The sequence below is a fragment of the Arctopsyche grandis genome, chromosome 3 (assembly GCF_051622035.1).
Source record: "Arctopsyche grandis isolate Sample6627 chromosome 3, ASM5162203v2, whole genome shotgun sequence".
Taxonomy (NCBI): domain Eukaryota; kingdom Metazoa; phylum Arthropoda; class Insecta; order Trichoptera; family Hydropsychidae; genus Arctopsyche; species Arctopsyche grandis.
The window spans coordinates 9,823,898-9,849,518 of NC_135357.1; the positions used below are offsets into that span (position 1 = coordinate 9,823,898).

General features: G+C 38.4%; 2 protein-coding genes across 4 annotated transcripts; one reads left to right on the forward strand and one right to left on the reverse strand.

Moving 5' to 3' along the window:
• Nucleotides 1-260: 260 nt before the first annotated feature.
• Hsl (hormone-sensitive lipase) lies at nt 261-20,521 on the reverse strand. 3 transcript variants are annotated; one of them, XM_077446534.1, is made up of 16 exons: nt 20,397-20,521; nt 20,152-20,211; nt 19,394-19,732; nt 19,157-19,314; nt 8,865-9,051; nt 8,574-8,787; nt 8,302-8,492; nt 6,514-6,763; nt 6,222-6,431; nt 5,015-5,122; nt 4,781-4,939; nt 4,462-4,696; nt 4,265-4,351; nt 4,047-4,191; nt 3,848-3,973; nt 1,668-2,038 (listed from the first exon to the last, which is right to left on the reverse strand). In XM_077446534.1, the coding sequence occupies exons 3-16, from the start codon at nt 19,682-19,684 to the stop codon at nt 1,922-1,924; spliced, it is 2,478 nt and encodes an 825-aa protein (XP_077302660.1). In that variant the 5' UTR covers nt 19,685-19,732; nt 20,152-20,211; nt 20,397-20,521; the 3' UTR covers nt 1,668-1,921. The 3 variants fall into 3 exon arrangements, with proteins under 3 accessions (XP_077302659.1, XP_077302660.1, XP_077302658.1); XM_077446533.1 differs by lacking the exon at nt 20,152-20,211 and having other exon boundaries at nt 261-2,038; nt 20,397-20,509; XM_077446532.1 differs by lacking the exon at nt 20,152-20,211 and having other exon boundaries at nt 1,790-2,038; nt 4,429-4,696.
• Nucleotides 20,522-24,681: 4,160 nt separating this feature from the next.
• Nucleotides 24,682-25,621, forward strand: LOC143923054 (small ribosomal subunit protein eS19A-like). Its single transcript, XM_077446543.1, has 3 exons — nt 24,682-24,755; nt 24,841-24,911; nt 25,196-25,621. Exons 2-3 carry the CDS (start codon nt 24,841-24,843, stop codon nt 25,587-25,589), a joined length of 465 nt encoding a protein of 154 aa, XP_077302669.1. The 5' UTR covers nt 24,682-24,755; the 3' UTR covers nt 25,590-25,621.

The following is a 25,621-nucleotide window of genomic DNA, read 5'->3' on the forward strand; positions in this document are numbered from 1 at the left end:
ATAATTTAGCTAGTTCGCGGCTTGTACTTGTATGTAGGTATTATACGTTGTATATGATAATAATTTTCTAACAATTAATAATATTAACTAATTTAGATTATATTTTTTACTCTACGTCACTTTACGAGTTCGAACTAAATTTTAAGAGGTTTAAAACAAAATTTTAACGGTAAACACGCTGACAGTGACAGTTCACGCGCATGCGCAGAAGGCTTTGCGCCTGTCGCAGATATAATACCTGCAAATAGCCAATAATTCGCAGATATAGTACCTGCAAATAGCCACAACCTATTTTATATTGTTGCAAGATATAATAGATAGTTAAAACACACCTTTACAAAACTCGAAATCCTCGTCGGTAGTTTTCTAGGGTATGTTTGGATTAACCACAATTTTTATACCTGCTTTCTATTGGATTTCTAAATCATTCTAGTTGGAAATGTTGGCGAAATTTGCAGCATGGCGGGCTTTCAACAGAAAAGACATCTGCATTCAAAGGGTTAATTATACATGCATGCAAACTTTCCCACTGTTATCAAAATATGTAATGCGCTTTTGAATTGTCTGCCGATGCAATGCTATGAAAAATTGAAAGCATTGCAACGATTGCAACTCGCATTCAAATCCATACAATTGTACAAAAAAAATCGTGCTTTAGAATTAGGAATTTTTCAATTCGTTGTATCCGTTTTCATCATCAACGTAGCCCGGATTCCACTGTTTATCACATAATAAATATAATCATTTTATTTTTTCCAACGAAACAAGTATCACATCGAACAGAATTAGTGCGTTTAAAATTATGCATATTTAATATTATATAAACATTTTTTTAGAAAATTTTGAACAGTCTATTCTAAAAATATATATATATTTTTATTATTTAATTGAATGTAACTACAGACTGTATTATTCGAAATTGTATGTAGATAGTTCAATTGTGCCGTATGTATGTATGTACATTATACAAGGTAGTTTATTTTATTACATAACAATTTTTTCATGTATATATATATAAATAATTCATTAATCTTTTTTAATACTTCCGAATACAACACGTTTGAGTTTTAGAAATACAGTCTTAATATTTTAATTGTAGAATTTAAAATGACAATATTTGTAAAATGCATATTATTGATCAATCTCGGACAGAACTGTTGACGCTTTGATACGGTGCGGTGAATTATTCTATTGCGAAATCAACATTGACCGTTAATACATACTAAACTACAAACGCAACCTCATAAGATCTGATATCATATCATACGAAACACTATTGACTATTATTCTAAGGCCCAATTTGCAATTCACAGTTATGTTTCGACGAAAATTTTAAAACCAAAACGTTGATTTATCATACGAAAAATAGGAAGATCTGATTTTTATTATCTTTCGGCAACAACACAAATCCCTCCGAACAATTCCATTAGAGATCTACAGATCGACATTTGGTTAAATGTATACGATACAGCGGTAGCCGCATTATTAGTTATAATATTAACTATAAAATCACATATAAAACGGGTGCTTCAAAGCGGTAATACGATTACATATTACGACATGGAAAACCCCGAGATTATCACAAGGGTCCAGGTAACGCTGTGCTGTTAATGTTGTATATATCATGTATAAATATCAAAAATTTTAATATATAGACGACCGCAACTGAAAATTAACTTTCAATATAACATTATATTTCACTAGATTTAAGAGTCAATCACAATTGGGCATTTGGAATATAATTTTTAATACTAAAATATCACAATGTAAAAATTCAACCGATAAATAATGCTTTTAACGTTCAAAAAATAATATTGAAAAATATTTAACGAATCCAACACAATAATAATTTAAATAAAATTCTATATATGTATATGTGTAATAATAATTAAATACAACAGGAATATTTTAAATGGAAAATTTATGATCCATTGTTTTGTTTAGCCTCATCTTGCAGCGGTTTCAGAGAATCGAGATCCATGAGTTCTTTGATTCTTTTTATGGAGAGAAGTGAACCTTCGTGCGCTTCTTTGCATATCTAAAAACAATGGGAAGATTAGAACAATATCAACTACATACATACATACATACAAGGCTATAAAAAGACATTGAGCGACATTTCAACCATTAGGAATGAGAGGTATACAACAGTAATACAAGAAATAATTAAGAAACGAAGAAAAAAATAGCATCTTGCCATTCGTTACTTTTATCACAATCTATATTATTTTAACAATCGCACATCCCAAACATATCTGCAAAGAAATGAGGATAAATTTGGCAAAACATCCATGCAGAATGCATCTACATATAGCTCAGGCTTTCTTCTTCCTCGTTTGCTAATTGCTGAACGTCTTGGTCATTGATATCATTTGAAATCTGGTGGACGAGCTGCCTCCACTCCTTATTGTCCTGTGCCAAGTTGAAAACAATGCTAAGGACGATCCTGTCAGCTCTTTAATTTGATCTTGTGGGAAACCATTCTCTTGCTCGCCTTCCCTATAGTGCTCCGGCGACTACCATCTTCTCCAGACTCCGCATTATTCCTGGTAATATGGCCAAAGTATGAAAAAATCCTTTTCCTACGTGTTGTGGAGAGTCTGAAGCTGCCAGGTCTTTGAGGATGCAAATTTTTGTGCGTTTTGCGGTCCATGGAATACACAGCATTCCCCTCCAAAACACCACATTTAGAACATGTCCCTTTCTCTCTTTTTAAGCGTCCAGCCACAGCGTAGTGCACTTGTATAGCTATTGCATACCAGTAGAGTTTGTAGGTCCCATGCCAAATATGCTGCTGGCGAGTTCTTGTGATTATCATCCGTTACATCTTCACCGTGGACTTCTGTATTCATGTTAATTCAGACTTAGATATTGGATATTGCCACAGCGTAGTGCACTACTAGAACTATTGCATACCAGTAGATAGATCGTGGGTTCAAGTCCCGGCCAAATATGCTGCTGGCGAGATCTTGTGGTTATTAAAACATGGATTGACCGTCTCATGTTATAATTTTACAATTTTTCTACCTCAATTGCTGTGACCAAAGAAATGTAATAATAATAGAAGGGCCCTTACGAATAAATAATTGTTGTCAATATTACGCGGTACGTCTCTATAAATACACTACAACGTACGGAATACAATCGCATCAATTTGCTTTTACAAAATGTATCCCATGTTGTTTATTGTGTGTTTTTGAATGCATTGTGCAATTTTTACCGATGCTTGCCCATCTTGCGAGTAATATAAACAAACAGAGAAGTTTTTATCGGTCATACGTCGAGCACCAAGCATCAAATACGACTGATGCTAAAATTATTTATGATTGTCTGTGGACAATCGTCACTTGACAACAATATGACGCCTAAAGCCACTTCTATTAATATAACATTTCTCTGGTTGTGACTGATCCAATAAATCGGTATCCTCTCCTCAGTTGCAATAAAAAGTCTACATAATGTATTTCTCGTAAATTTGCTGTGTATCAAAATTTTTTTTGATTGTCCATAGATGTCTATTGTATTCTATGTACTATTGTTTGAATAATTGTTAGTAATTATGCACAAAAATAATCTAACCATATGTGTCGCCTTGGGGTAATTCCTGTCATGGCACATACGTATGTATGTAATAAAATGAAATAAAAAATGTCTGACTATACAATTCAATAGGAATCACCAGATGGATTTTTGTTCTTCTCTAATATATTATAATACAAAATAAATTCAAATACACCCAAACATTATAAAATTTGACCTCTATTTCTTAATTTTGGCTCAAAAAGTACACCTCTACCCCTCGATCAGAAAAGCTCAATGCATCGATTATTCAACAAACAATTCTTACCCGACTAAAGCTCAAGAAACCATGAGGTAAGCCTTCGAGAATGTCTAAAGTCACTGGATTACCGAGTCGCTTGATCTTTTTCGCAAACATCACACAATCGTCCAGGCACGGATCTAAATGCACCGACTGAAAAAAATTTCAATCGACATAAATTCAAACAACAAAAAGTACACCATCAAAATAGAACCACTAAACAAACCAGTATTTTAACTGGAGGCAACTTTGCGAGCACATCTTCACTGGCCCAATAGGGCGACAAGTAAGGATCTCTAGGCACATTGAACACAAACTCATCGGAAGGACTCCTCGCAATCAAAGCGTCCAAATTGGCAGGTACGGAATCTCTGCAACAAACCAATCATTGTTTATAAATACGCATTGAAAACATCAAAATATAATTGAAACGTTGACACTTACGGGCTTTTACTTTTTTTGCTCGACGATGCCAAATTCGACAATTTACTGGAAACGGTCCCGACAATACTGCCAGCAGCCTCGGACAACCTAAATTTCAAACTTTTACAATAAAACACGCAAACTTCAACGTATTGCACAAACGCAAAACAAATCTAAAAACTAACACTAAATACCAAGCGATGGCAAAACGAAATAACCTGGTATGTATGCCTTTTGACGGCGGTGACTTGATGGATCTCTCGTACGTGTTCGTGTCTGTCAAACTCTTCCCCTCGGTCAGCGTGGCCGACTCCAACGAACCTGTTTCCGTGAGAGACTTTTTCTTGAGAACTGGTATTTTGTGACCCTCACTGTCGGTGTCACTTTCCAAGACGTACTTCTCCAGGAAATCCGATACGTACTGCTGCGATCGATCTTCGTTCGTCGGTGTTACTATGTGAGGATTATATTGACATGAATAATTATAAAATATGTATGTATGATTATGTATAGGTATAATATGTTTAGAATAAATACCTAATGTCTTGTGTTCACTTGATAGAGATGCCCCACTTAGAGTATCCGATAGGTGATCGCTTGTGAAGGATTTGTGTGCTTGAAGTTCAACCAAATCACTCTCTGACACTTCTTCGAATGATGACGTGTCCGATATTCCCATAATACCGTTTGGTCCGTCTGGCAAACATAGTATAAGTATTGGATTATTGTCTTTACAAGTCTATTTTAACATTAATTGGGTCGATACTGTACCTTGAGAAGGACTGAGCTTCAAGAAGTCTTTATCGGTGGAAATCGATAAGTTTTGCTTATTTTTTTCAGAATCATTTCCATTTGCATTATTTGCCGGACAAGCGTATGCTAAAAAAAATGTAGAAACTATTAAATTGGGCAATCATATAACGGAACATCTTTTAGAAACACTTTCCAACTACTGATTATAATTTCCAACACTGTCAATCAAATCGGTACTAAAACTTTATAATGGACTTTAAATCTGTTTTGATAATATTCCATCAGTTATGAATGGTTGAAGTTCAAAAAATTGAGACATGAGGGCGCACGGTGTAGAAAGGTCGGAAAAGGTATGAAAACATTAGATATTTTTTCCGTAAGCCAAAGAATTTAACATATCTAGTCACAAATTCATTGAAATTCTTAAATTCAAAATGAGCGAATATCATAATATATGTATGAACATAGATAAAGGTAGTGGTTTTTTTTTTTTATATACTAGTTTATACTAGTTTAGGTATCTGTCCTGGCAGAATCCTTGGGATAGGCATGTTATAAATATCGAATTCGATTTTTTTTTATTTTCATAAATGTGGATGCATGATTTTCTAACGTTCATTGACGTTTTTAATATCTCAAGTATTAAGAAACATTATTTAAAAAAAAAAGTCCTGGTTTAACCTAACATAAAATGGTCACCTTAATATAGATATATGCAACAGTCGAAGTGTATTTTCAGTTATAATATATTCCAATTGGCGTTTTAGGTCATTCATATTTGAATAAAATTCAACTAGTCAATTATAGCTCTAATTTACTATGTAATTTAACAGTTCTGATGTTTTTACGAATGCTTTAGAATTCAATAATGCTTTAATATAAGCTAGGTATTACGAATTATGGTAATGAGTATCGTATTAGGATAACTCTAAGAATGTGTTCAAAACAAAAAATTGTCTTATTCCAACTCAATTTACTAGTTGAGTAACATTTTCACGAAAACCAAACCTCTCTGTCTAACCTAGAACCAAATTATAGTTGAACTTCATTTTCAGTTGTAATATATTTTGACCAGTTCCAACAGAATATATTACAATTGAAAATTCATTTCAACTATAACGGTAGTATGTACCAGGTTAGATGAAATATATACCATCTAGTCAAAATAGATAACAACTGGAAGATACACTTCAACTGTAACATATACATACAAACATTATAATACCTTTTAGACATCTCATCATAAAACCGAATGGCAACAACGGATCCATTAGACACAGTAATCTCGCCGGACTGACTATGAAATTCACCAGCATAGGTGCGTAAGCCATAAATATACCATCAGGCAGTCGGATACCTTCGGCTACCATCCTTAGGCAGGCCACCAAATTTAGATTAGCACCTGCACTGTCGCCGGCAAGAATTATCCTTTCGGCTGGAAAGATTGTATACATTTGATTGTTAATTTGCATTAAAAAGATTAAACCAACTTACATATGTTATATGTAGTTATTTACCCGTAGTTCCTAAGAGGGCAGCATTTTTCAACGCCCAACAATAAGCGTAAAATACTTCTTGTGGTGCCCGAGGAAACGGTGCATGCGGTGCTAAGCTATAATCTATTGAAAGTATAGGCACATCAAGCAGCGTAGCCCATTCTCGTAAGTACACTTCGTGTGAACGACTGGTATGAGCTACAAATCCACCACCATGACAGTGGAAAAGCAATCCTCGGGATAGTGGCTTACCACCGTTCCCTTCTCCAACCTATGAATATCATTTATATTAAACATACACGAAAAATAAAGGTATTACAATACAAACAATGAGAATTTGGATATGAAATATTTTTCAACTTCTATAGCACCAATATATTTTAAATGTACATATACATACCAGGAAAGCCTAACAGGTAAACCCCAAAGGTTTGCCAATTTGGTGGAACCGTTTCAATTGAATCAGATAAATTAGCAAACTCTGATAGGAAACGATCGACCTGTAGTCACATATATCCAAGATCTCGCTAGCAACATAGGCCAGAGGATAAGCCCATGACCCCTCAGTTGAAAGCATTACACGCCAACCACTGAGCTATGTTGCTGGATATAACCAATACAGGGCACAATAGCTGATAAGTTCATATATCTTGACATGCTAACGTTTTACTAAAATACTTCACTAGCATTATTTCTAAAAAAAATCACCTATCTACATGTTATGTTTGTTGAAAGACTTGTGAGATTGTAATTTGAATTCGTTAAGTAATCTTCAAACACAGCAACGACTTCAGAAACAGCGTAGTGCACTACTAGAGCTGTTGCATACCAGTAGATAGGTCGTGGGTTCAAGTCCCGATCAAATATGCTGCTGGGGAGGTCTTGTGGTTATTAAAACACAGATTGACCGTCTCCTGTTACAATTTTCCAATTTTTCTACCTTAATTGTTGTGACGGATCCAATAAATCGGTATCTTCCCCTCCGTTTCTCGTTAATTCGAGTTATTGGCATCTCGAATTTGTTGAATATTATAAAAAGCTACCTACATAATGTATTTCTCGCAAATTTCCTGTGTATTAAAAAATTTGTTAATTGTCGAGAGATGTCTCTATTTTCATTCTATTATATTATATGTAATGTTATGTTTGAAAAATTGTTACCAATAAATCGGTATCTTCCACTCAGTTTCAATAAAAAGTCTACATAATGTATTTCTCTAAAAGCTAACTACATAATGTATTTCTCGTATATTTGCTGTGTATCAAAAATTTTTTTGATTGTCCATAGATGTCTATTGTATTCTATGTACTATTGTTTGAATAATTGTTAGTATTTATGCACAAAAATAATCTAACCATATGTGTCGCCTTTTGGTAATTCCTGTCATAGCACATGTGATGAACATATGTATGTAAAAATAAAATGTGACTCTAAGTCGATCGTTTTCTATAAGAGTTTTCCAATTTATCTGAGTTCATTGTTGAAACGGCTCCTCACCAATTTGGCGATCAAACTACCTACTATTTATCACTACTGTTTGAACATAATTACAAAATTTATATACATAGGTACAAGTTTATAACCATAGGTGTCGCTTTGGGGCAACCTATAATGGCACCATGGTGAAAATTAAAAAAAAATTAACAATGGAGTTTTTTCTTAAATAGATACATCACATCTTCACATATAAATTATCACTTCAAATTGAGTTATATAACTATAATATAATATTGGATCTATACGACTTATATCCATATTTAGTAAAAAATTCTCACTATTTATTCAGCACTAAACGAATCGATAATTACCATTCCTTGCCGCTTCACTTTACTTAACAGTCTCACGTTTAAAGTTTGAGGACCGATGTGTACGTCAGGCACTTGAATTGTAATGGATGAGCCGTCAATTTTGGTGAGTTCGATTGGCTCCGGAGGGATTGCAATCAGACGGTTGACGGCGATCGTCGCCGCACCTAAATTTGGCAACTTTTGCATGATTTCTGCAAAAATAAAACAAAACTTCAGCATAGTAACATCGAACGGCCGCACGATAAATGTGAGACGTCAGAATTTACAATCACCACTTTCGGCAAGGAACCAAAAAGACTTGCAGAACTCGATATCGGCGTACTGCGATATATTAACAATGCGCCGAGCTCTCAGTTCGGGATCGATCATGAACTTCCCACCGGCCCATACTGAATTTATAATATGTCCTCGGCTGTAGTACGCTTCTGAAAAGCCGGCCATACATATTGAGATTCCTTTGAGTATACTACGCATCGACGGTTGATACTGAAAAATGTGATCAGATTATTAAATTGTTTATTACAAATAATATACAACCGACACTTCAATAAACATATAATAACCTGAAAGCCTAAACATCGTCCGTAGAAACAATATTGATTTATTGTTTCAGTTTGTGCCAATAGCTGCTCAGGTGAGTATTGCTCTGACGGAAACAATTCACCAGGTTCAGACCACGATAATAATGTGTGGAGATGATGCAGACATGAACATAATGATGCTAAGAGTTGACTGCAAGCTTCAACTTCTCTGGAAAAAAATTAAGTAATTATAATATATATAAAAACGGACGCGATGTGTGTATGTGGGTATGTATGTGGCGGACGCGTGGACAAGGATGAGGATTTAAAAAAAACAAATTTTAGAATACCAGGAGTATATGTTCTGTCTAGAGATTATTTAATAAAATAAATACACGCGAACAAGGCGCACAGCCAATCAGAGTGAAGTAGTCCACGTGGACTAAAACCTTTGACCAATTAGAGGAATGTATCGTCATTCTGACCAATAGGTGCATTTTAAACATTCGTTAAAGGGATGTAGCGTGCGATCGCGTGGAAGAGACACGGGGAAGTGGGGGAGGGGTGTGGAGCGTCTGAAATGTGCTCCTGATATTGAACGCCGAGCGACGGGTAACGTCAGCGTCAGATGCGCTGCGCGGGAGCGTACACACATACACACATCCACCAAGGCACACACACACACACACACACACACACACGTTCATCCATCATTTCGAACGGGTTATATCGATGAGCGTGTAATGCGCGCACTCAACTTTTTCTATACGCGCCTATAAATTACCTTACATTATATTTATATATAACATATTGTAAAGTGGGACATTATGGAGATTAACCGCCGCCTAAAATTTATTCGGGAGTGGACAATGGAGACCCTCGGATTAGGCCGAGCGGCACTTACCGCTAGTTCTCAGAATCCTGACGAGAGCTTGAGATTGTTTGTGACTAAACAATGAAGAAAAAAAAATTACGTGCCTAAACAATGAAGAAACAAACGGATCAGGGAAGCTGTGGCGAGTGGCTTGCCCTTCATAAGGAGGTATGTACTTATGCTATATCAGATCATTCTGGAACGAGCGCTGGCTGCGCGAGGACCTCCTGAATCAGTCAATAAATGCTGTGAAGCGACTTTGGCCTTTCATTTGGATCCTCCACCCACCCCTACGCAACAATATTACTTTATTTTAATTCGTGTATAAATTCTTTTCCGAAACCACCCATTGAAATCAAAGGTCACAACATTAGTATTCAATTTAAAAGTTTATATTTTAGATTAACGTACAAAGATAAGAGAAAATTTGGAAATGTCAAAAAAAAAAACAAGTGACATATTTATCTAATTAAGTCAAACACATTAAACGATGAACTCTTGAGTTTTTTTAATAATAGAAATTTTTCTGATACAAATAAAGTTTGTACGTTTAAAGTTTGAACATCGCATACTAGTATAATAATTTATATTTTATCCTCATACACGATTCCATATCATATGTTATTATAACGAATGATGATAGTACATAAGAAAATATCATTACACCAAATATGTAAATACATCAGTGGCGTAGCGTGAATTCCAGGCGCCCCCCCGCAAAATATTTTAAGGCGCCCCCCCCCCCGCCATATATTCATATTATTTCCTTACAGCAAAATAACTTTCTAAATTAATAATTCATACCTTTTTTACGTAGAAAAACTTTTTTCTGGACTCATTGGCAAACATGACTATTTTGTTAAAATTTAATACTAATCATTGCTAATACTTTAAGTCGATGTTGTGACATAGTTGACCTTGAGTAATTTTTAATAAGTTTCAACTTGTGAACGAGCGCTCCGCAGTGGCTACAGTTACTGGAAGCGTGAGGAACAAGATGATTTAAATGATGAATTTAAATTATAAAAATTACAAATGAAGAGCTTTGCCAAATTATGAACACGTTGATCTTCTTTATTTTTACAAGGTTTATTTTCTTTTAAGCACGAACGGAAATCAAGTATCTGATCAGGCAATGATTTGTCAAAGTCATTGACATATTAGTTGGCTAGAGACATAGCTTCACGATATACATATGTACATATATGTAAATCGTCATCTGATAATTGTTTTGCAGCAAAGCGAACTTTGAAACAATGTTTAAATAACGTGATACGAACCTTCATTTGCACTTAGGTTACGTTTAGTGCCGCATTAAAAATTGTTCAAAATTTCTTTTAATGGATCCTGGAATCGTATATCATGACTGAGTTCATCGAAATGCTTTTAGATTCAATTTTGGCTTCAACCCTAATATTGTTGAAATTGTTACGAATCCTTCAAATTTATTTCTAAAATTACTGATCTCGCAATATGCATTTCTAATCATAGACTGAGCACTGATATCATCAGCGTTTTTTGATTGAAGGAACTTTGAAACAAAGTTGAGAAACCGAAGAATTTTTCAAGAAGGACGAGTAGGAGAATAAATTCGAAACTTTCCATTTTCTTTTTTAGTCACTTTTCTTTGATTGTTCATTTCTTTTACTATTTAAAATTATTTCTGTAAGGAATTTTAAAACATCTGTACATATATGTACCTACATACATATACACCAGCAGTCACATAAAACGGAACGCTTGTGAATTTTACGACTTCGAGGCCATTTAAGGATTATCCCTTTATGTGTAGGGTTTTTAACGACCAAATATTCTAAATATGATTGTTTTCTAAGATTTGAGTTCAGTATAGTGTGGGTTTTCGAGGAGAAAGCATCAAATTCGAATTTTAACACGTCAACATGAAAAAACGAGCTCAGTTATCATTGCAGAAGAGTGTAAAAATCGCGACATTGGCGAGTTCAGGATTTTTCTTTCGGTCAATTTCCAAGAAAATGGGATGTTCGTTATCGACTGTTTCGAGAATACTGATAAAAAAAAAGAGAATCTGGAAGTTTTGACCGTAAGAAGGGGACCGGACTGAAAATATGCACATCGGAGAGGCAAGACCGTGTAATAACCAGATTATCTTTACAGCAGCGATTCAAAACTGCTGTAGAAATAAGAACAGATGTATCCTCACAATTTTCCATAGAAATCAATGACTCAACAGTAAGAAGGCGAGTCAGAGAAGCTGGACTCTACGGTCGGAAAGCTGCAAAAAAACCACTACTAACCAAGAGAATGAAAAACAATCGATTGGAATGGGCGAAAGCACATGAAAATTGGAGTCCATCAGATTGGCAACGAGTGATATTTTCCGACGAATCAAAGTTTAACCTCTATAGTCCTGATGGTTTTCCGTATGTCCGAAGGAAAGTTGGCGAAAGGTATAATGAAAATTGTACCCTTAAAACTGTTAAGCATCCTCGAAGTCAAATTGTCTGGGGATGATTTTCGTACCATAGCATTGGACAATTGGAGTTTCTACAAGGTGCCATCGATGGAAAAAAATATAAAAAATTTTTAGAAGAAAGCTTTGTCCCATCGATGGAAAACCACCTTTCATATTCCGATGATATAGTTTTTCAAGATGACTCTGCCCCTTGTCATCGAGCTAAATTGGTGAGTATTCATTTTATTTGATAGCATTGAATATAAATTATAAAATTTCATTTCATATAAAACTTTTTTTTAGGTTCGGGACTATTTACAAGAAATGGGTGTAAAGACACTACCATGGCCTGGCAATAGTCCCGATTTAAATCCAATCGAAAATTTATGGATGTGTATCAAGTACAGGTTAAGGAAGAACAATGTTACTACTCTTAAATCGTTGAAAGAAATAATAGAAAAGATATGGTACGAAGATTTCCCAATCGAAAATTTAAAAACTTTAGTAGATTCTATGCCAAACCGAATAAAATAAGTTATAAAATCGAAAGGAGCCGCTACAAAATATTAATTTCTTTTTTATAAGATGTAAATAATAATATGTGACTGTAAAAAAATTAAAAATGTACATGTATAGTGTTATTTTCATTTCAAATTTCATTTAACTGTGAAGTCAACGCACAGTCGTAAAATCTGCCCTCCATTAAATTTCTCCCCAACTCATTTTTATCACCTTTTTTTTTCACGTTTGGTGTTACACGAATGCACTATGATACAACCTATCATTTAAATGACTTTCGGTTTTGGTTTTATATAAGACTAGCTGTATTACCCGGCTTCGCTCAGTGTTTATAATATAAACCGCTTAAACATGACTAAGCTAATTTAATTAAAAAAAAAAAAAAAATTTAAAAATTTAAAAAAAAAAAAAAAAAAAAAAATTAAAAAAAAAATAAAAAAAAAAATCAAAAAAAAAAATAAAAAAAAAATCAAAAAAAAATCAAAAAAAAAATTTAAAAAAATCATTTTTTTTTTTTTGCCTTCTAGGGCTTCGCCCTCGGCACCCCCCTGAGCCTTTGCCTTCTAGGGCTTCGCCCCTCCACGCCCCATGAGCAATTGCCGTTTAGGGCTTCGCCCCCCTTAGTTAATGCCTTTTAGGGCTTCGCCCCTCCGCACCCCCATGATTAAATGCCGTCTAGGGCTTCGCCCCCCTTAGTTAATGCCTTTTAGGGCTTCGCCCCCCGCGCCCCCAAGATTAATTGCCGTTTAGGGCTTCGCCCCCCTTAGTTAATGCCTTTTAGGGCTTCGCCCCTCCGCGCCCCCATGATTAAATGCCGTCTAAGGCTTCGCTCCCATGATCAGTTGCCTTTTAGGGCTTCGCCCCCCACGCCCCCAAGATTAATTGCCGTTTAGGGCTTCGCCCCCCTTAGTTAATGCCTTTTAGGGCTTCGCCCCTCCGCGCCCCCATGATTAAATGCCGTTTAAGGCTTCGCCCTCATGATCAGTTGCCTTTTAGGGCTTCGCCCCCCACGCCCCCAAGATTAATTGCCGTTTAGGGCTTCGCCCCCCTTAGTTAATGCCTTTTAGGGCTTCGCCCCTCCGCGCCCCCATGATTAAATGCCGTCTAAGGCTTCGCCCCCCTAAGTTAATGCCTTTTAGGGCTCCGCCCCCCGCGCTCCAAAGATTAATTGCCGTTTAGGGCTTCGCCCCCCTGAGTTAATACCTTTTAGGGCTTCGCCCCTCCGCACCCCCATGATTAAATGCCGTCTAGGGCTTCGCCCCCCTTAGTAAATGCCTTTTAGGGCTTCGCCCCTCCGCGCCCCCATGATTAAATGCCGTCTAAGGCTTCGCCCCCATGATCAGTTGCCTTTTAGGGCTTCGCCCCCCGCGCCCCCAAGATTAATTGCCGTTTAGGGCTTCGCCCCCCTTAGTTAATGCCTTTTAGGGCTTCGCCCCTCCGCGCCCCCATGATTAAATGCCGTCTAAGGCTTCGCCCCCATGATCAGTTGCCTTTTAGGGCTTCGCCCCTCCGCGCCCCCATGATTAATTGCCGTCTAGGGCTTCGCCCCCCTTAGTTAATGCCTATTAGGGCTTGCGCCCCATGAGGCTGGGCCCCACGGGGCTGCGCCCCTTGTGGCGCCCCCTTTTGAGCCCCATGGGGCTGCGCCCCATGAGGCTGGGCCCCCCGGGCCCCCTTCGGGGCCCCACGGGGCTGCGCCCCTTGTGGCGCCCCCTTTTGAGCCTCATGGGGCTGCGCCCCATGAGGCTGGGGCCCCACGGGGCTGCGCCCCCCGGGCCCCCTTCGGGGCTGCGCCCCTTGTGGCGCCCCTGGCGGGGCCCCATGAAACTACTCGCTTTGCGCCCCCGCGGGGGTGAATCCATTGAATCGAAAAAAACAAATCGGCGCCCATGGATCGAAAAAAAAAAAAATCGAATCACGTGTTCGATGACGTCACCGATCTACGGACGACGACGAAGACGACGACGAAGACGACGAAGACGACCAAGGATATTTACATACATACAAAGTCTCTTTCCAAATTATAGATTAGAAGATTACCGAAATTTCACGCAAAAACATGTTTCGCTTAAGCGTTCCGTTTTATATGACTGCTGCTGTATATGTATCGAAGTGCATTAATAGAGTCTAATCTGGACGACCAACAAGCAGTGCACAATCTGTTTAAAGTAACTGATGATGAATTTTCCTTAAAAATTTCCCACCTGTTAATGTTGACAGCTAAAAATTTATAAATTTTTACGTTTTTACGCCTCATATAATTTTATTCTATTGTTTTAACACGTTGTTTTAACAAAAATATATACAAGAATAAGAGAGAGTTGTCAGCTATATGTAAATACAATAAAACGAGATGCAAATAGGTTAAAAAAAAAAGAGGTTTTTAAAAAAAATATTGCAAAGAAATTACAGAACAAATTAAGAAATCTGCAAAAAAGGCACGCCACTTTGCGGCGCCCCCCAAGCCTCGGCGCCCCCCCCCCCCCCGCATTGCGGGGTCTGCGTGCGCGGTAGTTACGCCACTGAAATACATAGATACACAAATCAATTGACTTTTCTGATAATGTCGATTCGTGATGGAAAAAATCGTAGATAAAATCAATTACCGTTGATGATTCAAATCCAATATGACAATTCTACTATTGGATTTGTATCAATCGAATTGTATCCGGTATATCATGGCCGAGGTCACGATCGGTCACACGCTTATTGTACACGTACACAATTTTATAGAAATAATGGTAACTACGCACATTTCTATTTATTTTATTTGATAAACATCAATTTATACGTATGTTCAATGAGTAAACAAATCCCATAATCGCCAATTTAGTTGCAGACAATGGCATATGTATCTAGAAAGAAGGTCAACGAAATTGCCCAACATTCGGAAAATTTCACAATCTATGATATTTTTTTATACCGGAAAAACAAATCAGTGCCACTTCAGTTTGTGTACTACATTTGAAAAATATTGGTATCGCAATTTTATGACTGAACTCACAATGGGCCGTAAACATAAACTGTGTTTTTAATAAAACTTCATTCGAAGGCGTCTGTTTTTAAACCCTCAAAAATTCATACAAAAAAAAGTATTATTTAAAAGATTTAGTCTCTCCATTCATAGATATTGTTACGTATACTAAAAAGAGCCGCCGAGTAATTGCGATCGGATTAGGCCGGGTAGCGTCCTGAGAGACCGTGAGACCGGTGTAAGTGGTTTTAAGGATTAGCGACAAGCTAAGTGCATGAAAGCTAAACAATGATTGCACTTTTCATACCGTGGGAATACATATCCGAATACGTGACTATACAGTAGGTTAACAGATTAGACGTCCTGAGAGATCTACCCCTTATAAGGCGGTACGTAGGCGATATCATGTCATTCTGGACTGAGCAGTGACAGTGCGTGTATCTCCTTAATCATCAATAAATGCTGTGAAACGACTGTTGGCCTTTTACTTGGATCCTCCACCCACCCCTACGCAACAATATCATACCAGCATATCTGTATCTAAAATATCGATAAATAAATTTTTTAAATATATATTTCTAAGGTTTAAAGCTTGACTTTTATATTAAAAGGAATTTATCGATAGTATTCCAAAATAAAAATAATCAGAAAAGATTTCAAATCCCCAGATATTGAAATCGAATGATTTTTTTACGCGTAGCATACATTGATGTATAATACACTAGATGGGCCCAGACGTGTTATTTTGGTCGGAGATCTTGTCTTCACTAACTGAGGGGTGCGGGAGGTTTAACTACCGGGGAAGTTGGGTTTTTTTTCCCTACGACGCAGCGGTACCTAAGAGAAACTGTGCATGCGCCATGTATTTTGCATGCGCCAAAAGGGAGACAAGTATAAGACGTGAGGGCGGATCTAGTATATTATACATCAATGGTAGCATACGTATGTATTTCTCAAATTGAATCTTTCATTCAAATAATTAAAACAACGATCTATATAAAATAGATATTGTTTATTACGTGAAAACATATTGATATTTATGTATATAAATTTTATACAAAATCGAATTGAATCACCAGAGTTTGAGAAATACTGATCTGATCATTCATACAGTCGAATACAACTGTAGAGAAACTGTATTCCAAATTTGAATTTAATTGATAGAAATGTTTAGAAGTTGTGTTGAATTTACAAAAAACCTATTACTTTTACAGTTACTTCACGGACTTTCATAGAGTTTTCCGTAAATTCGGACGCTCCATAATGAGCTAGTATATTTATTTTTTATTCGATGCATATTATGAAAAAGCCTTCGATATTGTAAAGCAAAACACAGTATTCAACGCCCAAGATACGTAAATGCTGGAACCCTATGTGGGATTTTTAGCTGCAATATATAGGATTGAAACAGCTTCGGTTAAGACTTTTCTCAGAAACAGATAGAAAAGAAGTCAGACAAAGAGATAACATATCTACTAAGTTATTTAATACGGTGCTTGAGGGCATTTTTAAGAACTTGGGACAAAGTAGGTCTTATTATCAACGGTGACTCTTAAGTAACCTTTAGTTCACAGACGACATAGTATTAATAATCGATTCAATATAATAGCCGATTGTTAATATTAGGGCGAAAACACACTGAATGGTACGTGGTGCGTGTTTTTTAGATACATGTGAAAAAAACGCATCATCCCTAGCCCATATAGTATTAATATTTGGGCTAGCTAGTAATAGTTCACAGACGACATAGTATTAATAGCTCGCCATCCAGCTGACTTACTAAACAGACTAACACAGCTGGACAGGGAAATTAGGACTAAAAATTAATGTATAATAAATAATGCATGCCCGATAATATTAAATTAGACAATAGGACAGTAGTAGTTAGATATTATTTATATCTAGGTCAAATCATTGACATGTCCGGTAATAAAGAAAAGGAAATAAAGGGGCGTATGAAATTATGATGGAGTATTAGGGCAAATAGATGCCGTTTACAAATCTAAAATGCCACTGTGAGTGAAGAAAAATATCTTAGATCAATGTGTCTTGCCAGAAATGACGTATGGAAGCGAAATTTGGACATTGAACGCCAGAATGCTGCATAAGGTCTAGCGCATTCAAAATAGTATGGAATACTGTACGCTTGGCATAATGAGAGATATAAAACGGAATAATTGTGGGTGAAAAGTATGACAAAGGTGGTTGATATTATGATGAGAGTAAAGGCGAAAACACACTGAGTGGAACGTGTTTCTTTTTAGATACTTTTAAACATGCGAAAAAACACAGCACCCACGTGGTACACAGTCCCAAAAATCACCCCCTGGAGTTTTTTCGGTGATATTTTATCCTTGCTTGGCAGTGGTCGATAACGGTGAATCCCATATTTGAAGAAATGTAGGAGAAACATATGCACTCTGCACGTCCAACTACACCCGAGTTCGATTTGGGGAACCTCCACTGTATAACGGTCACATCGGTGAGCCAAAGGACGTGACGTTCCGTACCACACAGTGTATTTTCGCCCTAAAGAGATTGAAATGGCGATGGGCGGGTCAAGTAGCTAGAAGAACGGACAATATGTAGATGGACGAAAGAAATGCTCGAATGGTACCCGAGAGAATGTAAACGGGTGCAAGGTAGACCAAAGGGGAGATGAGTGGATGAAATCAAAATTAATGGGGTGACCGTGAAAAAGTCGAAAATATTCGTTTTTCATGCATACATATAAAAAACGGTTTGTATATACATACATATGTATATCAGTGGCGTGCGGTAAAAACCTCTCTCTCTCCCCGTCGTACATCCCCACTTAATTTGCGCGAGCAGGATATAACAGGAACAAGAGGAACAGGCGTATCCTCCCGTATCCTGTGCGCGCACATTAATTAAACAAAGCTCTATGACAATAATTTTATTTTACTACCGCCATCTATGTTTAAAACTAATAAACAAACGGTGGATAAACGTCAACGACTATCTCGCCGGGCAGATTTCAAACGCGTCTCACACGATATTTTTGCACCATCGTATCCATTTACTGTATATTGATGATCAAAATGAGCAATATGGCAAAGTATGAAAACGATCGGATAAGAGGCGAACTTTTTCCTGAATTGTAATCGTAAGTGAAACGTAAAGAAGGTATGTAATAATAATAAAAATGAGATATGTAGATGAAAGTTGAAGTATGTACATTTTTCAAATTTATTTTTGAAAGTTGTATTTACTCTGAATGCAACTAAGATGTCAATTATTCGATATTTTAAATGTGAATTAAACGAAAAATGATAATCATTCTTAACGGATAATTTAGCAATAAACGTATAACATAATAATGAGAGTCCAATTACTCAGCAGCTGCCACTATGCAATCTCAATAATACATCAATTATGTATACAATCATTTTCAGAGCATAGTTCAAGCAAGATAATGGCACATTACAAAATCATTATATCAAATGAGTCACAACAAAATAATATAACACCAATCGCAACAATAAAGCGAGATAATGCCATTGTTAACTTACTTAGTGTAGTACCACTTTCTGAAGATCAACGAATCCCGGGCGATGCACACCTGCCGTCCCAACTTGACCCCGTGGAGTATACTGGAGTCGACGACAGAGACAAAGCTCCGATATCCATTTCCAGGCGTCTTCTCGTCAAAATCGTACAAATGCACTACCTTCACAAATTCAAATAAATCAATCAATGACAATTCAGTTTATGTATAATCTAATAGGGAAGAAATGTCTTTTCCTTACTTTCCGAACATGATCGACCAGCGGTAAGACTACGTCGACGTTAGTCATCAAACTCATGAACCCTCCGTGTAGTCTTTGGCCATTTTCGCTATCGTCCACTTTAAAATACTCCATATTGTTGTGGCAGATGTCTTTCAAGCTTTCGTACATTGCGTACGTCGGGACGGCATTTTCGCAAAAGGCCGCACTCGACGGATTCATTTCACCTCCGGTTATCGAAGAAATTGCCGCCATTATATTCTTTATATTCTCTGAGAGAAGTCGAAAGGTTGCTAATATTCTTAGACTCATTTACAAGAAACTGTAGGGTATCTAATAAGGTGACTGGCGTTCGGACTCCTACAATATGTAATGACTTGTTAAATGATATGCAAGCAACTATATATATATACCTACATATATATGTATACAGTTTGATTAAATTAAAGTTAGGAAACACAGTGGGGTAAGAGCAGTGCCAAAACAAAATTACGGCTCATACTAATTTGTGATAAACGTACTGAATCAATACGAATTCTGATAAAGCCCAATTCATTTCGTATGATGGATAATATTAACAATACAAACAAATTAAAAGATAAAAACGAAGCACACACATTAAACAATGAAATCTTTACAAAATTCCAAAAAGTTTTTCAACAGAATATGACACAAAACAAATTTCATGCATCAAAATCAAATTGAAGGTACATAAAACAATACATACTTTGAAATAAGCTCAGTACAACGTGAACAAAAAATAAATATAAAAAGAAAACCTGAATTTATTGTGCAAAAAATAAGTGTAATTCGGCGAGATTCGGTCGTCTTGAATCAAACTGAAATACGACATGGAGACAACAGTTGTAAAATCTAACGGTGAAAATATAATCGAGTAGAAAGCCGGTCAATATGCAATTCCATCGATCTGATAATAACCAATTGAAATGCAATGCGCATTTGACAGGCGGCAGGTGATGAAGGATTGGCAGGTGGCAGATAATAGATGACAGCAATTACTCACATGGTGATTCGTATGTGAAATTTGATTTACACTGTAATATAAATATAAAGTGCCGATTACACCCCACCACTCCGAACAGCTGACTGTAGACTGACGTTTTTAATAAGCAGATTAGTTTTTTATGTAATTTTTCAGCCAACACAAATTTATATACGGCCAGTGGTAAACTGAAAGCACTAGAATTGTTGAAAGTGCGATAGGCTTCGTATCTAGTATTTCAAAGTTAAATAGATAAGAAGCCTGTAATATTACTGAAAATCTTTTATGCTTTCGATTTATCACTTGTTCAATACTCACGAATAGCAATATATTTGTTTGCTATCCATCAGATACTATTGTAATGTATTGTGGCGGCTCGCTTATACGACATGGTCGAGTTTGGTTGCCTTCCTGCGAGTGGGGACCAACCCGGCTGGGTTCGGACAGCTGCTACTCACTCTGTCTTCAGCTGTCATATAATAAACACGTGCATTAACATGCCAGTCGTCTCATTCGTTCATCCTCCATACTGGTGACCCCCGACATCGAGCCACGCAGCCTCGATCAATTTCAACATGCCGCTCATCCCTGCCTCGCCGAGTCAGGCGGGAGAAGCTACCCGCCGCGCCCCCATCGCCATCAACAGAGCGCGTCGCGGCCCGCGGGTGACAATAAACGAGCAGACACGGCTACCTACCTACCTACCTACCTACCGACGTCCAGCCAACGTCGATGACAGGTGCTTTAAAAAATGGGGGAGCGAATGAGACGACGATCTTGACAGCTGGATGTGGAGTCATGCGCGATCCACTACACATAGAACGGTCATCCAGCACCACAAGATTCATCACACACCACCTCAGCACCATCATCATCATCATCATCATCAAGGCCCCGTCCGTCCCCACGAGCGTCGTCACGCCGAGACGGGCGGTAGCGCTACAACACCTCCACGAGCCACAACGACTCACAGTCCAGCTCGGAGTATCATCAACCACATCGATGCCCCTGCCGCCCCCGCCGCCCCACCAACCGACATCAGCCTCGGAAGAGCGGCGCCGCCGCAGCATCGCATCTCATCGGCGCGACCATCGGACCACCCACCGTCCTGCTCGCGACGTCACCGCCCTCGAATCTACCGACCATTCAGGGCGGTACACCTAGGTACACAGCGGATGACCCACGTCAACAATTTTTTTCTCCCCACGTAATATTTTTTTCTCTTTGTGTAACAATAATTTTTTTCTTTTGTAAAATTTGTTTCTTTGTAATTTTGGTATCGCTGATGCTGGGGGGGGAGTGATGTGGCGGCTCGCTTATACGACATGGTCGAGTTTGGTTGCCTTCCTGCGAGTGGGGACCAACCCGGCTGGGTTCGGACAGCTGCTACTCACTCTGTCTTCAGCTGTCATATAGTATATTAAAAAGAGCCGCCCGCAATCGGATTATGTCGAGGCGCATCCCTGAAACTGTGCGACCGTTATAATTGGTTTCAAGGATTATCTCTAGACTAAGTGCTGTCGGCTAAACAATGAATGCACTTATCGGCGATAGCGGTACTCGGTCGCATTCCCGTGGAGTTCTCAGAAGTGACCGATACCATGGGGCTGAGTGTCGTGGGAATACATATCCGAGTACGTGACCATAACAATAGGTAAACAAATCGGAAGTCGTAGATGTCCTGAGAGACCTGCCCCTTATAAGGCGGTACTTAGGCGATATCAAGACATTTTGGACTGAGCACTGCCAGTTTGTGTATCTCCTTAATCACCAATAAATGCTGTGACACGACTTTGGCCTTTTACTTGGATCCTCCACCCACCCCTACGCAACACTATTATCATTTGTTAATATTAAGAAATATTTTCATTCAGTGTATAATTATCAAAACTAGATCATAAAAACGTTATCAGTGATCGGTTCTGAGTTCGAATCAGTCAAAATCTTAAGTTCGAATTTTCGCATGATCACAAAACTTCATCTATTGTTACTACGTACATAGATAAATTAAAAATATATTAGCACTTGTACGGCTGAAGACCCAAATTTGCGCAAGAGAAAATGTTAATATACTTACGTGTAGTTGTGTGTATTCCACCTTTAATCAGTTTGCATGGGCCTTCATGTATTTTATACATCAATTTCGTTTAATTTTATATTAATTTCTTCTCTTAAAGAATATCAAGGTGAATATTGATATGATTTTAAAAAATTATACAATCCACTGTTAATAATTAATTTAAATTATTTTTATTAATCGTTTTTTGATACTTAAATAAAATAAAATATGGAGGATGAACGAATGAGACGACTGGCATGTTAATGCACGTGTTTATTATATGACAGCTGAAGACAGAGTGAGTAGTAGCTCTCCGAACCCAGCCGGGTTGGTCCCCACTCGCAGGAAGGCAACCAAACTCGACCATGTCGTATAAGCGAGCCGCCACATCACTCCCCCCCCAGCATCAGCGATACCAAAATTACAAAGAAACAAATTTTACAAAAGAAAAAAAATTATTGTTACACAAAGAGAAAAAATTATTACGTGGGGAGAAAAAAAAATGTTGACGTGGGTCATCCGCTGTGTACATAGGTGTACCGCCCTGAATGGTCGGTAGATTCGAGGGCGGTGACGTCGCGAGCAGGACGGTGGGTGGTCCGATGGTCGCGCCGATGCGATGCGATGCTGCGGCGGCGCCGCTCTTCCGAGGCTGATGTCGGTTGGTGGGGCGGCGGGGGCGGCAGGGGCATCGATGTGGTTGATGATACTCCGAGCTGGACTGTGAGTCGTTGTGGCTCGTGGAGGTGTTGTAGCGCTACCGCCCGTCTCGGCGTGACGACGCTCGTGGGGACGGACGGGGCCTTGATGATGATGATGATGATGATGGTGCTGAGGTGGTGTGTGATGAATCTTGTGGTGCTGGATGACCGTTCTATGTGTAGTGGATCGCGCATGACTCCACATCCAGCTGTCACGATCGTCGTCTCATTCGCTCCCCCATTTTTGTAAGCACCTGTCATCAACGTTGTGGCTGGACGTCGGTAGGTAGGGAGGTAGCCGTGTCTGCTCGTTTATTGTCACCCACGGGCCGCGACGCGCTCTGTTGATGGCGATGGAGGCGCGGCGGGTAGCTTCTCCCGTCTGACTCGGCGAGGCAGGGATGAGCGGCATGTTGAAATTGATCGAGGCTGCGTGGCTCGATGTCGGGGGTCACCAGTATGGAGGATGAACGAATGAGACGACTGGCATGTTAATGCACGTGTTTATTATATGACAGCTGAAGACAGAGTGAGTAGTAGCTCTCCGAACCCAGCCGGGTTGGTCCCCACTCGCAGGAAGGCAACCAAACTCGACCATGTCGTATAAGCGAGCCGCCACAAAAATAATAATCAATATTTATTAAATGGTTAATTAACATGCAACGGTCAATCGGAAATGTCATTTGGAGGGGGAGGGAGGGGCATTTGCCCCTCTTCATATTTGGCTAGGAACGGTAATTAGATTATTACGCACATTGCGATCGCCCAAAAGACAACTTTTGCCATGAAAATCGCGAAGCTCTTGTTAGTATGATAGTTATCGTTGGTATGATGGACTTTTCGGCTGCCAGATGTTCTGTTATAGAGATTTTAGTGACTTTTGAGCGAGGGCTTTGTGGGCAATAATCACCGAACCACTAGGAACATGCATGTCATTTGATAATCAAATCGATTATTTTTGTTACTAAAAGCTTAGACCAGCAGCAACAGCAACAAGTTTAAACATGTGTGTAGATCAGAAGCTTCCTCAAAAAATAGTATTATAAAACGTAAACAAAAATAATCAACTTTCGCCCCTTCCCCCTCCCCCTGGATAAAGCTGAAATGACATCCCTACGATCAATGTTCACTGAAAAACCAATATACGCAAATATTTAAAAAAGTCAGCGTCTTTATTATTTTGCGATAGATGCTAAAAATTCGTTATCATTTATTTAGTTATTCGTTAAAATTTCCAAATCGTAAACTTTAAACTATACGTGCTTCACTAATTGTGTTACAAAGTAACAAAACGATATTTATTGTCGATATTTAAATTTACGCTAAAAATGAAACATGAAAATGCTAAAATTGAAAAAAATTGTGGATATCTAGTCATTTCATACAAATTCATAAAACATGCACTATACGTATTTATTTATACTAAGTAGCGCGTATTATCGTTGCCTTTTCATACAATTAAAATGGCATTTAGATTTATAGAATTAAATTAATTTATTTTGAAATATCGAATATATGAACAAAATTGACTGGCCGCAAAGGTGTTCACTCGTTAGCTTGCACCGTCGCGGCTACTTCTTTCCGGCGTACGGAGCACGCGGTTCGACAGGCCGAGCCAAGGTGAGCCCCCATTAGGCGCTACGCCCCCCGCGCTACCTCCCCCTTTCACTTCAACTGTCATTTTATTGCTTTGCTGTATTTTCAGATGCCTTCCATCACATTGAAGGACGTTGAACAGGACAAGGTGGTGCGCGAAATCGCCGCCTTCCTCAAGAAGTGAGTACACGTGTACGATGCACGATACATAACCTCAAACATTCACCCCGCCCCCTTCCTCCCCGTCTCACCACATTTTATTACCCAAATCCTGTATTTCTCATGTAAACTAAGGAATCGAATGAACACCAGCCCCCACACATTTCCCCGTGTCATGTGTCATCCTTGAAAGACACTATTTTTATTTAACAAGCATTAATTATTTATTCTTTTAGATCATTTTACTTGTTAGGGGAATGTATGTACTATTGAAAATTTATTAAATATGCAACTTTTCGTTCCAGATCGGGCAAACTCCCAGTGCCTGAGTATGTCGACCTCGTCAAAACAGGTCGCTTCAAGGAGTTGGCCCCCTATGATGCCGATTGGTACTATGTACGATGTGCTTCTTTGATCAGACACATCTACATCCGTTCGCCTCTCGGAGTCCGCACCGTAACAAAAATTTTCGGCGGCCGCAAACGCAACGGAGTCACCCCCGCTCACTTCTGCAGATCATCTGCCGGCATCGCAAGGAAGGCTCTGCAGAGTCTCGAAGCCTTGAAGCTGATCGAAAAGCACCCCGAAGGTGGCCGTCTTCTCACCAAACAGGGAAGGAGAGATTTGGACCGCATCGCCGCCCAAGTCAAAGCCAAATCGAGGGCGCGTAAAGATACACAAGGACCTATCGTTTTGTAAAATGCTATAATTTAATAAATAATTCCAACGTA

What these genes read in the sequence shown, in the direction of transcription:
- LOC143923054 (XM_077446543.1), top strand. Translation starts at nt 24,841, where the DNA reads ATGCCTTCCATCACATTGAAGGACGTTGAACAGGACAAGGTGGTGCGC. An exon ending in ATCGCCGCCTTCCTCAAGAA is followed by an intron (nt 24,912 to 25,195) that starts GTGAGTACACGT and finishes TTTTCGTTCCAG; the next exon opens with ATCGGGCAAACTCCCAGTGC.
- Hsl (XM_077446532.1), bottom strand. Translation starts at nt 19,684, where the DNA reads ATGAGTCTAAGAATATTAGCAACCTTTCGACTTCTCTCAGAGAATATA. An exon ending in TGCCCTCTTAGGAACTACGG is followed by an intron (nt 6,432 to 6,513) that starts GTAAATAACTAC and finishes CAATCTTTCCAG; the next exon opens with CCGAAAGGATAATTCTTGCC. An exon ending in TGCCTCCAGTTAAAATACTG is followed by an intron (nt 3,974 to 4,046) that starts GTTTGTTTAGTG and finishes AATTTTTTTCAG; the next exon opens with TCGGTGCATTTAGATCCGTG.